General features: G+C 45.8%; 2 protein-coding genes across 6 annotated transcripts in view; both read left to right on the top strand.

The window, feature by feature from the left end:
• LOC146009929 (uncharacterized) overlaps nt 1-15,544 on the top strand; it is a 453,438-nt gene that overhangs the window by 44,228 nt on the left and 393,666 nt on the right. The gene's annotated exons all lie outside the window — the stretch shown is intronic.
• LOC146007363 (uncharacterized) overlaps nt 9-15,544 on the top strand; it is a 45,224-nt gene continuing 29,688 nt past the window's right edge. Inside the window, 4 exon segments of the mRNA XM_083145711.1 lie at nt 9-131; nt 796-876; nt 2,196-2,307; nt 10,116-11,705. Coding sequence (XP_083001837.1) covers nt 24-131; nt 796-876; nt 2,196-2,307; nt 10,116-11,705 — 1,891 coding nt within the window. The 5' untranslated portion in view covers nt 9-23.

Genomic DNA, 15,544 nt, shown 5'->3' with positions numbered 1-15,544 from the left:
GTAACCGAAACGCTAATAACGAAATGTCGTCACTTTCTGTTACTCAGCCCAGTGCAGACTTTATGTCAACCAACGGCGGCCATTTTCCTGTAGTCTCCGGCAGAGGAAAGCAGCCGCGGTGCCCAGTGTGTGTGAGTCAGAGCCCCGGGGAGCGGCTGCCGGGAGGCGGGGGGAGAGGCGGCACTGGGGGTGAGCATGGCGGGGTGTGAGGATGAGGATGGTCTGGGTGCGGTGGATGGGAAGGAAGATACAGGATACAGCTGTGTCTATTGTGTGTAGATTGACCCATTGCATTATGTACAGTACACAATGCTCTGTTCCTGGACGTCCCTGGTAATGTAGGATTGTCATCACCTGCCCCCTGCTGGCAATCCTACAATACCAGGGAAGCCCAGGAGCAGAGCATTGTGTACCGAATGCAATGGGTCATGTTGGAGGGTATGGATCTGACTAATAAGCATACCTCCCAGCATGCCCCTCTCCAGGTGGGACACAATGCTCTGCTCCTGGACTTTCCTTTTAATGTATGATTGCCATCATCAAATTGCTAAGAAAGGTGTTTCACCATAGGCAGTCATTGATTAAGAGGAAAGTGCAGGAGCAGAGCATTGTGTCCCACCTGGAGAGGGTCATGTTGGGAGGTATGCAATAGGGAGTTTGTGTACAATAACTTGTTTACATTTATGTCCCGTAATTTGGGGTAATTATTGGTACATATGTTATTAATCCTAATGGTGCTACGGCTCTGTTCTTTTACTTCCGGTTACATGTGTGTTTATTCTCCCCTATTGGCAGAGGGATTACGCTGCGAGACGCGCACAGAGACGTTACACAGAGGACTGTAGAGACGCCATCATGGAAACGGTAATATACAAGGTCAGAGGTCACATGTGACATCACTCTTATCTCTATTACTGACACAGGGACCTGACCGGGGAGGTGAGGGGGTCTGGGAGCGTCACAGTGACATCACTCTTATCTCTATTACTAACACAGGGACCTGACTGGGGAGGTAAGGTGGTCTGGGAGCGTCACAGTGACATCACTCTTATCTCTATTACTGACACAGGGACCTGACTGGGGAGGTGAGGGGGTCTGGGAGCATCACAGTGACGTCACTCTTATCTCTATTACTGACACAGGGACCTGACCGGGGAGGTGAGGGGGGTCTGGGAGCGTCACAGTGACATCACTCTTATCTCTATTACTAACACAGGGACCTGACTGGGGAGGTGAGGGGGTCTGGGAGTGTCACAGTGACATCACTCTTATCTCTATTACTGACACAGGGACCTGACTGGGGAGGTGAGGGGGCCTGGGTGCGTCACAGTGACATCACTCTTATCTCTATTACTGACACAGGGACCTGACTGGGGAGGTGAGGGGGGTCTGGGTGCGTCACAGTGACATCACTCTTATCTCTATTACTGACACAGGGACCTGACTGGGGAGGTGAGGGGGTCTGGGAGCGTCACAGTGACATCACTCTTATCTCTATTACTAACACAGGGACCTGACTGGGGAGGTGAGGGGGTCTGGGAGCGTCACAGTGACGTCACTCTTATCTCTATTACTGACACAGGGACCTGACCGGGGAGGTGAGGGGGGTCTGGGAGCATCACAGTGACATCACTCTTATCTCTATTACTGACACAGGGACCTGACTGGGGAGGTGAGGGGGTCTGGGAGCGTCATAGTGACATCACTCTTATCTCTGTCATTAACAGAGGGACGTTGGTTGCCAATAGCCATATCCCTTGTGAACTCCCATCTTAGTGAATTTCTCCCCAAGAATACAGCGTCCACCTGCATCGCCAATGCGTTTCTGACAGTAGTTTGTTTTCATCACCCATATTGGCATCATGGATAATAGAATATTCCCCTTACGGATGAGTAAAGGGAAGGCTGTATGATGAGAATGGATTGGAGGCAGTGGGGAGGCAAGGATAACCAAACCTTCCCCAATCTGCAAACCAATGTCCCCTGTACTAAAGCCTGTACATAGTAATTATGTGTAACATAGACCCGTGTTATGTGCACAGATCATACATGTATCACATAGATAGAGATTAGCTCCCATCACACACCAGTGACTTCCTGCTGTACAGCGGCTGTGTGCGTATTACTGATAGACTTCTGTGTATTCTGCATTACTGACCATTACTCCTGTATCTCATTGTATTGTGGGGTAATAGGAGGAAGCTCTGACTAATATTAAAGAGGAGAACCTAGAAGGAGAAGAGGAGACGTATGTGAGGGGAGATCAGCCGTGTAAGGAGGAGGAGATCCCTACAGGTATCAGCACAGGTGAGTAAAATAAGGGGAGTGGTATAGTACCAGCCAATCAGATCCTAACTGCCATGTTATGGGTGGTGTTTGAAAAATGACAAAGAGCTGCATATGTGCAGTCACTGCATCAATCTCTTATCCCGCCCTCTTCTCTGTCACTGCCCTAATATCTTATCCCGCCCCCTTCTCTGTCACTGCCCTTATTTCTTATCCCGCCCACTCCTCTGTCACTGCCCCTATTCTCTTATCCCGCCCCCTTCTCTGTCACTGCCCTGATTTCTTATCCCGCTTTCTCCTCTGTCACTGCCCCTATTCTCTTATCCCACCCCCTTCTCTGTCACTGACCTGATCTCTTATCCCGCCCCCTTCTCTGTCACTGCCCTGATCTCTTATCCCGCCCCCTTCTCTGTCACTGCCCTAATCTCTTATCCCGCCCCCTTCTGTCACTGCCCTGATTTCTTATCCCGCCCCCTTCTGTCACTGCCCTGATTTCTTATCCCGTCCCCCTCCTCTGTCACTGCCCTCATCTCTTATCCCACCTCCTCCTCTGTCACTGCCCTCATCTCTTATCCCACCCCCTCCTCTGTCACTGCCCTCATCTCTTATCCCACCCCCTCCTCTGTCCCTGTGCTAATCTCTTATCCCGCCCCCTCCTCTGTCACTGCCCTCATCTCTTATCCCGCCCCCTCCTCTGTCACTGCCCTCATCTCTTATCCCGCTCGCTCCTGTCACTGCCCCTGATCTCTTATCCCGCCCCCTCCTCTGTCACTGCCCTCATCTCTTATCCCGCCCCCTCCTCTGTCACTGCCCTCATCTCTTATCCCGCCCCCTCCTCTGTTACTGCCCTAATCTCTTATGCCGCCCCCTCCTCTGTCACTGCCCTAATCTCTTATCCCGCCCCCTCCTCTGTCACTGCCCCTAATCTCTTATCCCACCCCCTCCTCTGTCACTGCCCTCATCTCTTATCCCACCCCCTCTTCTGTCACTGCCCTCATCTCTTATCCCACCCCCTCCTCTGTCCCTGCGCTAATCTCTTATCCCACCCCCTCCTCTGTCCCTGCACTAATCTTTTATCCCGCCCCCTCCTCTGTCACTGCCCTAATCTCTTATCCCGCCCCCTCCTCTGTCACTGCCCCTAATCTCTTATCCCGCTCGCTCCTGTCACTGCCCCTGATCTCTTATCCTGCCCCCTCCTCTGTCACTGCCCTCATCTCTTATCGCTCACCCTCCTCTGTCACTGCCCTAATCTCTTATCCCGCCCCTCCTCTGTCACTGCCCTAATCTCTTATCCCGCCCCCTCCTCTGTCACTGCCCTAATCTCTTATCCCGCCCCCTCCTCTGTCACTGCCCTAATCTCTTACCCCACCCCCTCCTCTGTATTTAGGTCCCTGGAGAAACACTACAAGGAGAGGGTGATCTGATGGCTGCCATGGGATCTCTAAGAACTTTAGTTATCGCTGCTTCCTTCTATGATCCCCATGGCGGCCATAACAATGGGACATACCAAAGCAGAATAATGTAATCTGGTTTATTTAGCAAGGGCACGATGCAAGGCGTGATCCCCACAGTGGGCAGTAGAGACATATAAAGCGTAGCGGTTAGAGAACGTATGTATAGGCGACCAGGTTGCTGCATCACAAATGTCCTTTATAGACGCCCGCGCCTTCCTAGCCCATGATGTCACCGTAGCCCTGGCCGAGTTTGCATTAATTACATCCGGAACATCTCGTCCTTTGTTCTTGTATATGAATGTAATCAGGTCTCTCAGCCATCTGGAGATAGGTTGTGCTCCCACAAACCAGACTCTCTGACTTCCTTCTGGGATGACGAATGTCCTTTATTCTATTGAGGTAAATGTTATTACCTCTGACTAGATGTCTTCCAATCTGACACTTTCTTGTTATTGAGTTCAGTATAAGAAGCAGGAAATATCTCCTGATTCAGAAGGAAAGCAGCAACCACCTTGGGTAGAATGTTAGGACGAGTCCTATGTACCACCATATACGGAAACTTGTAAGTATGGTTCTTCCACTCACACAGCCTGTAACTCACTCGCTCTCCTCACAGACGTAGCTGCTACTAGAAATACGATCTTCCAAGTCAGGAATATGGGAGGAGTTTCTAGTAACGGTGCAAATGGTTGTTTCATCAATGAACTGAGAACTGGATTCAAGTCCAAAGGAGCCACAATGGATGTGATGGGTGGACGCGTTGTTTAATGGCCTGGCAGAATTAGTTAATTAGGTTATTGTCCGCTAATCTCCTATCTAGGACCACACTTAAGGCCGTTATCTATCCCTTAAGAGTGGAAACCGCTAGTCCTAGTGAGAAGCCATTGCACAAGAATTGTAGGACCTGCGCCATTGTTGAGTTGGTGATCTCTTCAGATGATCGTCTCCAAATGATACATCTCTGCCAGACCTTATAATATGTGTAAGAAGAAACGTCCTCTCCTGCTTGTAACAGTATCTGGATGACTTGATCTGACAATTCGATTGGTCTCAACAAGTTCCCTCCAATCTCAGTGCCTTCAGACATAATCCTGTTGGATCTGGATGGTAGACCGGATCCTGATGTAGAAGGTCTGGAATGATGGTTAATGTCCAAGGTTCCTGTACTGCCAATTTCTGGGCTGTCGCAAACCACGCTGTCCTTGGCCAAAAGGGGAGGACCTCTATCAATTTCACTCGATCCTCTCTTACCTTCTTCAGGATGTGACTAATCAGAGGAAAACTATTTTGGTTCAGTAGGGAGTGTGAAAGGGCCTTTTGGGAAATACCGGTTCCAGGAACCCACACACACTTGGGTGTGCCTACCAATCCTGCCACATCCGTGCCTAGGAAAGAGGCTGCAAAGCTGACACACACCAATACCAATTACCAATCACACCTGTGATAGTTATTCCTGGTTCTCAAGATAAAACCGTATGTGAGAAATGTGAAGAACAGCCTGAAGCTATATCAAGCCAGCCTAAAATTCTGCTGGATGTAATGGACTGGATGAAAAAGTTATTTGTGTCAAACGAGGAATTGATGGCGTTACAAGGCCATGGAGATCTAGTGGTCAGGCTGGTTTCAGTTATGAGGAAGCTGTGTCCTCAGATGAGCAGCCGGAGGATGTGGAAGATGGATCTAGTGAGGAGTCTGGTGACGTTAGAGAAGATACCAGAGAGCTTAACTTTGATATGGTTGAGAGAATATTTAAAGACAATCTATATAAATCCATGAATTCTAAAGACCCAGTTTCCCCGGTGGAAGGTGGAGACACGTTATCTGAAGATAGATCTAAGAAGAGTCGTCATTTTCCTGTTCATCAGGTTATGAAGGACTGAATTTCCAAAGAGTGGTGTAATCTGGACAAGAGGCAGGGAACGTTGTCTTGGGATGACCGACTGGGCCCTGTTAAAGATGAACTCTTTGTGAAGTGTTGCAGTTTGCCCAGAGCGGGCGCAGCAGAGATAACTTCTTGTACTACGATACCATTAGAGGATGGAGCCTCATTCAGAGATCCAATGGATAGAATGGAGAATTCTCTACAGCGGTGTCTTTAAAGGCAGAGATCTCTATTGCTTCAGTTTCCAGGCCCTTAAGATTCTGGAGAATGAATTTGCATGCAGATATGGAAGAGAACAAATTGTCCAGAAAGCGGTGGAATTCATTAGTGAGGCTTCCTTGGATGTCATTTCATTTGCAGCAAGATCTATGGCTGCCGGGGTTACAGACAGAAGAGCATTATGGTGGAGATCCTGGTCGGCAAATGCTCGTTCCAAAATATTTTGGTCACTTACCTTTTGAAGGGTCACTCCCGTTTGGCTCTAAGTTAGATGCACTGATCCATAGACTCACAGGAGGTAAATCCGTCAGGCGGCCTCTAGAGAGGAGAAATAGGTACCCTTTGATGGTAGCTCATCTGAGCCATCAGGGAGTCACCAGGAGAAGCCTCTGATGTCAGTAACCTCAAAAATTCTCACTGGGGCAGAAAGAAATGTAATTTCATTAACCGCAGTCTACGTTCCAGGGAAAGAAAATATGTTGGATGATTTTTTTTTTTTTTTGAGCTGAAAAAAAATCTTCTCCAGATACCATATTCCCCAGATATCTGCACTTTTTCAGTCCAGTGGAACGGTTAGAATATAGATTGAGAGAGGGTAGGGATTGTCACAGGTGTGGTGCACCAAAAGAGAAATTAATTTTTGACTCATAAAACATACCTTTTATTAGGTTCATTTAAAAACTGCGAAATATACAAACTAACATGAAACATTAAACAGTGAATACGGTGGTTTAAAAGATGCACGTGCGGTGTTAGCATGCAATACCTCCTATGGGCTTGATCACTTCCCCTATTGAAACCTCTTGTATTCCTGACCCTTGGGCGTATCTGATGGCTCAAATTGGCCTATATCACAGAAAACGGCGGGTAGGGTTATAGAGGTTGTGGTAATAGGTGATCCTTTGTGTGTGCCTATCCGTGTCTGAGAGGTTGCTAAATGCGGTGGTGTCCGTAGATACATGCCAGTATTAACAGCAGTAGATAGATATTGGATAAAAAGATTAGTGTTATTATTATTGTGGAGTTCGGATTGGTACAATTTCCAAATGTCCTGGTGTGTATGGGTTTATCCCATGTGAGGTATAGGGCAGAGAATAAGTGCGATCTGAGGTTTTGCTGGAGGGATAATGTCCCTATAGGGTCCCTTTTCATATAAACTCTCAGATTAATAGATTTTAGCACTATCTCGTTTGCACACAGATAGTCCGTGCGGTCCGAGTTTGTATCAGGGGGAGAGAATATCCCTAGCGGGTCCCCTTTTATGCAAAATATTAGTAGTGTATTTTAATCACATATAGCGGGGGAATATTTAGACCGTCATACACACTGGCCCATAATTGGTAAATCTGCAAGTGTGCTCCAATATTAGGGGGGTATAGTGTCCCAGCCGGGTCCCCTCTTATACGTAATCACAGATGTGCAGATTGTGCTATTCTTTTATAAAGACAGCTCGTGCGGTCTACTTTAATTGTTTAAGGGGAGAAATGTCCCAAACGGGTCCCCTCTTATTTTTTTAGCACGTAAGTGTATATTTGGGCACTTGTTTGGAGATATCATGTGCGGTCTGTTTATTTTTTGTTATTAAGGGGGAGAATTGTCCCAAAAACGGGTCCCCTTTTGGGCACTTATTTCAACGGTATTGGGATGATATCCCACTGTTAATTTGTTCCGTGAGCCCAGTGACGTCCCCTCTCATATGTAATTGCGGACGTATTGTATAACCCCTCATACACACTATAGCGTTAAATATACATACAATTATATACAGAATTTATCCAATTATCTGTTGCTGTTGTTTCCGTTATTGTTGTACATGTGGTGGTTGGTTCGGTACACACTGCACAATAAATTGGTGTTAATTAATCAATAGTCTGAGCGGTTCTGAACTCATTGAACCGACAGTTAGTTGGTGTGATACTTAATGATCGGCTCCAGATAGTGCAGGAGATGTTTGGCAGAGAGTATGTATGCTATCACTCAATTTTAACTCTTAAACATTAGCTGTTTATTACGATAGGATCTGCCATAGGCGATAGGGAGCCAGATCTGGTGGTTATCGTGGGTGCTCAACGGAGTCCCTTGGATAATTATGTTTCCCAATATATTAAAGGCATATAGTAGCACCACAAAATCACAACATTGTAACATTAGAGTCCTGATAAGGACTAGTAATATCAGACACGGAGTGGTAATGATGAAAGTCCTGAAAAGGACTATATTTAGGCACAGAAGGAGGTATGCATGTGGAGCGACCGCACGGCTGTGTTGGCCAGTGGAACGGTCTTCTGGGCTATGTGCTTCCACCCTTCCCATTAATCTATCGAGTTCTCAAGAAGGTGATAGAAGATCAGGTAAGCATAGTCCTACCATTCTGGCCGAGAAGGTCATGGTTCTGAAATTATCGGTCCAGGAACCCTTGACTCTCCCATCAGTCCCAAACCTTCTACATCAGGGGCCGGCTGTTCATCCAAATCCAGCAGCATGATCTCTGATGACATGGAAATTGAGAGGAGCTCGTTATGGCAAAGAGGTTTGTCAGATCAAGTCATTTCTGTTTTATTACAAGCAAGAGAAGTTTCGTCCTTTGCATACTATAGAATCTGCCAAGCGATTATTAAGTGGAAAGGTTTTGCTGATATGATTGAGAAATCCGCTACAGCTCCACTTTTGCAGATCTTGTGTAAGGGTTTATTTGCCGGTCTAGCTACCTCTACTCTCAAGGGACAAATATCTGCATTGAGCATCCTTCTGAACAGAAAGTTGGCAGAAGATCTGATTGGAAGATTTTATAGCGCCAATAAATGGTTACGGCCTTCTGTTAGGTTGCTAGTGGCCCCTTGGGACTTGAACTTAGTACTGAATGCCTTGATAAAGTCCCCAGACGGGAAGGAAACGCGTCGGTGGTGAAGCCCGCACCTCAGGTCCGTTTTGCAGCTAAACAGAAGGAGGATTCCTGACGCTCGGGGGAGCAGGACGGTGCAACAGAGGAGAAGGGAGAACCGGTATCCTGACTCCATTCAAATTGACTAACACGCTCATTTGAACTGTGCCTCTACAGTTCCCTTTGATCTGGTAACTACCCCCTTCTTATGCTGTCAGCGGAAGAAGCCTTTTTATGTGTGATGGTTTTAAATGTGATGTCTCTTGTATAATACAAATTTGCATGTAGTACTACACCATAAGAGACTTTGTTTATATTCCCTACATGTGGAGTATTTGCTGAAGGAAAACTTTTCAGCAGAGGAGAGACGCTACAAAGCGCCGGATAAGTTTGTGACTCCTATTGTGTGTATTTACTTGGTTAGACTAAAAGAAATCAGAAAATCCAAAAAGCTGTTTGTGGTGCCAGAAGGTGTAAGGAAGGGTTTCGCCCCTACCAAGCAGACAATATCCAGATGGATGAGAGAATTGATCACATGCATCTACAGGATGGAAGGTAAAGAGATTCCGCGTATCCGTAAGGCCCCTGTACTACGGCATTCCTGGGCCAGGAAGGCTACAGCTTCTATCAAGGACATTTGTGACGCGACCACTTGGTCTTCTAGTCAGACCTCCCCAAACATCATACTTTCAGTGTGTCACAATCCCAATTTTGGGGATCAGGTCCTGCAGAGTGTCCTTAATGATTAAAATGATCACAATTGCTCTGGTATTTCCCAAAATCTTGGCTGACATGGGGATCGTACAAGTTATACTCCGCGACAATTCCATTCCTTACAGATCCCATGGCAGCCACCAGAAACCGTCCCCTTGTAGTGTTTTTCCTGGGACCTAATCAAGGAGACACTTAAAAGACAAGGAGGAAGGGGAGGAGCAGGGTGTTATACCAGAAGGGGGAGGTCCCTAGAAATATCCCCCTGTCCAACTATGTGGAGAGGGATCAAGCCCCAAGGTCTTGGCTGCCATGGGATCTCTAAGAAGAAATGGAATTATCAGTGAGTATAACTCGCTGGTATCTCATTACTATTATATAGATATAGGCTTTGTGCAATACTCCTAGGTGTATATACAGTGACGTATGTAATCCCACAACTGTGCATACAGCACTACATATGTTATAACATTCTAAACATGTCTAGTGCCCACTTTCATGTAAAGCTGGTGCCACGAAACAGGGATTAACCCCTTCAGTGTAAGGGCGTCCAATTGTCAGTGTGGGACAGGGTGTCTGGAAATGCTCCCTGGTGTAAAAGGAAGATATCAATTTCCATGTATATATTTTTTTGAATAACTCTGAAGTATAAACTCCCCCCCCCCCCCTTTTTTTTTTTTAGTTCTGAAAATAGAAGATGACATCACAGGAAGTTCTCCGGGAGAAAACCGCATTCCTCTAACTATACATTCAGTCCATCACAGTGCAGATACATCGCCTGCTCCCGCCGATAAAAAGGAATGTACCACTGGTGACACCGATAGCGGGGAATGTTCTACTGGTGACACAGATCATGAGGAATGTCCCACTGATGCCACCGATAATGAGAAATGTTCCACTGATACTACCGATGTTGGTATACCTAGTGCAGCTCACAAAATATTTGCCTGTTGTGAATGTAATAAGCATTTTCTGTGTAAGTCAAAGTTAGTTGCACATCAGAGAACTCACACAGGGGAGAGGCCGTTTCCATGCTCTGAGTGTGGGAAATGTTTTGCATATAAAGAAGCTCTTGTTATACATCAGAGAACTCACACAGGGTAGAAGCCGTTTGCATGTTCTGAGTGTGGGATATGTTTTACACGTAAAACACAACTTGTTATACATCAAAGAAGTCACACGGGTGCAAACCCATTTGCATGCTCTGAATGCAGAAAAAGTTTTACCAGGAAATGGGGTCTTGTCGTACATCAGAGAATTCACACAGGGAAAAATCTGTTTCCATGCTCTGAGTGTGGGAAGTGTTTTACACAAAAATCACGTCTTGTCCTACATCAGAGAACTCACACAGGGGAGAAGCCATTTCCATGTTCTGAGTGCGAGAAATGTTTTGCATTGAAAGGAGATCTTGTACAACATCCGAGAACTCACACAGGGGAGAAGCCGTTTCCATGTTCTGAGTGTGGGAAATACTTTGCATACAGAAAAGATCTTGTGTGGCATCGGAGAACTCACACAGGGGAGAAGCAGTATGCATGCTCTGAGTGTGGGAAATGTTATAAACAGAAAACACATCTTGTCCTACATCAGAGAACTCACACAGGGGAGAAGCCGTATGCATGTTCCGAGTGTAGGAAATGTTTTTCAGATAATCTAGGCCTTAATAGACATCAGTTATGCCACACAGGGGAGAAGCCGTTTGTATGTTCTGAGTGTGGGAAATGTTTTACAAGGACAAGCTGCCTTAATAGACATCAGCTAAGCCACACAGGAGAGAAGCTGTTTCCATGTTCCGAGTGCGAGAAATGTTTTGTCCTGAAAGGAGATCTTGTCCTACATCAGAGAATTCACACAGGGGAGAAGCCGTATGCATGTTCCGAGTGTGGGAAATGTTATACACAGAAAGTAAATCTGGTATTGCATCAGAGATCTCACACAGGGGAAAAGCCGTATGCATGTTCTGAGTGTGGGAAATGTTATACACAGAAAGTAAATCTTGTCCTACATCAGAGATCTCACACAGGGGAGAAGCCGTATGCATGTTCTGAGTGTGGGAAATGTTATACACAGAAAGTAAATCTTGTCCTACATCAGAGATCTCACACAGGGGAGAAGCCGTATGCATGTTCTGAGTGTGGGAAATGTTTTACAAAGAAAGTATATCTGGCTAGACACCAGAAAACCCACACACAGATGTATTACTCGGGAGATGAGGGACATGGTACAGGCTGGCTGCAATACTCTGACAATATAAATGGAGAAATATTGGCATAAATATGATAACTCACATCATATAGTCATCACTGAGATATGGGGGTTACAATATATATTACCATGTAATAATATAATAGAGGTGTAATAAGTCTCCAGCAGATCACTCGTGTGGAATTTGTTGACCTGTGGGAGATGGGTGATATTATTCTGTAGCTATCTCACTGATTGTTATTTGTATGATGCTATGAAAATATGAGGCTATTTTATGATCTATTATAAACTGTATGTTTCCTCTTTTGCGCATGTGTATGTATGTTTGTGTGTATTGTGAAAAAAAAAATCACAAACACAAGGTCTCAGATGACGTCTTGGTAGTTTATTCTCATCAGCCGGTACAGCATAGCAGGTGACATTCACATACAATTCCTATCACAGGCAGTAGCATACAGGCATAGCAGACTCCTAACAGGCCCCAATGGTCAATAATCTAATCCACACACCTCTCCTATCACTCGGGAAGATAGTCAACCGTCGAGAGCAAGGAGACTCTGCCCTGGGAAGCCTTATATCAGGACATCCCAGGTACTGCTGATTACACCTGGGATTCTGCTACTGCTACCAACACCTGGTCCGGATCCTCCACCTTACTCTCATGTGTGGGAATGCTGTCTCTGCCACACTCCTCCCTCCTTAGCATCAACCACCCTGGTGAAGCTACACAATTTTCAGGTGAGCTCTCAGCCTCACCCACCTCTTGTTGTGACATCCGCCCGGGTACACAGCCCTCCACCACTTTTCAGAGCTCGATTTATTAAAAGATATCTAATAAATTTGAAGGAGACATGCCCACCTATAAAAAAGCCAATTACGAAGAGATAAGAATAAATATATATAATACAATAAAAAAATTATAAATATGAAACGAATATAATAAATAAAAATAAACAATGAATAATTAACAACAACGACAATTAAGAAGAAATAAGGATATAAAACTATTAAATATCTAAGGAAACTGAAAAAGGAAATTAACAAATCTCCAACATTGAAGAACAAGAAAACCAAAAGGGTTAATGACTAATCCTACCCTTGACAATGTTTGTTAAGGGAAGGGAATAAAGACACACGCAGTGGCCACTCGGCTTGCCCTGATGAAGCCGGAGGTCCGGTGAAATGCGCATAGGCGCTTGATATGTGATGTTCTGAAGTGCCAACAATGTTAAAAATATAAGTGTTTGTACCCAAAGTATGATAAGATATGCTAGGAAATAACAACCTCTATTAACAAGTGTCGGGCGGAGACGCCGCATATATAAGGGAGAGAACAGCTGACGGAGCCATGAAAGCCTGCATGCGGCTGGACACGGACGCCGTCAGCGGGCGTGACCAGATATATCAATGTAAAAATACACTGTTTTAGATGATGTACTAAAAACGCAGCACCAGTGAGGTTATAAATAATGATATTACCGCTAATTACAGTGTCAGGCGGAGTCACCGCAAGCAAGGGAGAGAATAGCTGACTGAGCCGTTGAAGCCTGTATGGAGCAAAATACAGACATCAGCAGCTAGGAATAACTGTTGCATATAATAAACACCTACAGTATTTGTATGGCTATTTATTGGGGATTGGTTCTAAATCCCGGTGGTTGGAATCCCGGCTTCAAAATTACGATGCCGGAATCCCGACTAGGGGGGATGTGGATTCCCCCCCCCCCCCTTGCGGGCTTGGTGCCTCGCTACACTCAGCACACTAATTTATGCTCCCTCTATGGGTTTGGTGGACGCCCACAGAGGGAGAAAGTGTAGGGTTTTCGGTGGTCGGGATTTTGAACACCGGGATTGTAACTGAATCCCGTTTATTGTGCCACATTAGTGAGGGGAATAAAGAATTGACTGGCCTGTGAAAGCCTGCACGTGGCTGAACACAGACGCCAGCAGTGGTAATAGGGGAATTACTTGAAAAGAAAAACGGCACGTTACACAGACACATTACCCCAGATAAAAGGGGGAACAATAAACGTGTTTGTAAATATAAATGTGCATCCTGACTGAAAAGTGTCAGCTTTGTGTGATTAATATACAAAGGACAACTGCGATAAATACATGCATACAAGAGACAGTTCATGAGAAAGAGTAATCCCACATATTTGCTCTTCAAATAAAAGCAAATATGGTACTTGTTTCCTAGCACGGCCACCACGATTTCTATCGTGGTGGTCGTGTCGGAAAAAATCGTGTCGGTCGCGTCGGGTGCATACCAAAACGCACACGACGCGACCGACGCGATGTACCCGATTTCTCCATAGGCTTCAATGTTAAAATAATTTAACATTGAAGCCTATGGAGAAATCGGGTCCATCGTGTCCATAGGCTTCAATGTTAAATTATTTTAACATTGAAACTGAGTCCATTTAACATAGTTAAAAATGGTAAAAGGGCCAATATGGGCCATTTCTCATTGGGTATGGCCCCGTCATGTGTGTAAAAAATAATGCCCCCCCCCCCATTGTGGCCGCCACCCCCACGATTGACGCGAACCCGAAGCGTGGCGAGCGCGGCGGTGCGCATCCTCCGACCTTTTCATTCCCCTACTATCCACGTCGGCGTGGAGTTGAGAATAGATTAGTGTGGCAAGCGCAGCGAGCCACCGAGCCCGAAGCGTGGCGAGCGGACGCGGATACCTGTCAAGGCAGCGAGGGACGCCCCTCGCCGGCTTGACAGGTATCCGCGTCCCCTCGCTGCGCTCGCCACACTAATCTTTTCTCAACTCCATGCCGACGTGGATAGTAGGGGAATGAAAAGGTCAGAGGACGCGCACCGCCGCCCCTCGCGGGCTCGCTGCGCTTGCCACGCTTCGGGTTCGCGTCAATCGTGGGGGTGGCGGCCACAATGGGGGGCCATTATTTTTTACACACATGACGGGGCGATACCCAATGAGAAATGGCCCATATTCTGCCTTTTCCCATTTTTAACTATGTTAAATGGACTCAGTTTCAATGTTAAAATATTTTAACATTGAAGCCTATGGCGAAATCGGGGGCATCGCGTCTGGCGCGCATAGGCTTCAATGTTAAAATATTTTAACATTGAAGCCCATGGGGAAATCGTGGGCATTGCGTCGGTCGCATCGTGTGCCTTCTTAAGGCACACGACCGACGCGATGTACCCGAGTTGTGCTTTTTTCAAAGGAAATCGCGGGCATCGTGTGCCTTAAAGTTAAGGCACACGATGCCCGCGATTGTGGCCGTGCCAGGAAACAAGTACCGCAAATATCATAAACATTAAAAACATACATGTGCATACTATAGATACTAGCTGACACACAGATGCAGAGAAGGTATTCACAATAATGATAATATATGTAAATACGGTCTAGATCTAAGATATCCCCGACTACCACAATAAACAATATCTCCCGGCAACTCGAATAAATGATGACTGTCATAAGGTCATAATAATGAAAAAAGATATCAAGAAGCGTCCTGAGTAAGATAAATACAGGTCAAAAGTTATTGAAAATATAAGAACGAGATACTGTATCTCCCATAAAAAGCCTATGTAATATAACAAGGCTAATAAAGAACTAAGGACCTTATTCTAGTTCACTCTTTCTGACAAAATCCTTCTTAGATGGACAAGACCATGTGCACTGCAGGTGGGGCAGATGTTACTTGTGCAGAGATAATTAGATTTGGGTGGGGTTTTATGTCAAAGTGAGATCTATATTGCAGTGTAAAAATAAAGGTTTTGTCCATCTAAGAAGGATTTTGTCAGAAAGTAAAACATTTTTGGAATTTGGCACCAAGAGCCCCTTGCCAAAATGGTGCTTCAGCAAGAAGGGTTAACCCCTTCAGTGCTGTGGCAACCATTAACCACGTGTGCCGGGGTCTCTGG

The sequence above is a fragment of the Crinia signifera genome, chromosome 6 (assembly GCF_055691185.1).
Source record: "Crinia signifera chromosome 6, ASM5569118v1, whole genome shotgun sequence".
NCBI lineage: Eukaryota > Metazoa > Chordata > Amphibia > Anura > Myobatrachidae > Crinia > Crinia signifera.
This window is presented reverse-complemented; position numbering and strand designations above follow the sequence as displayed.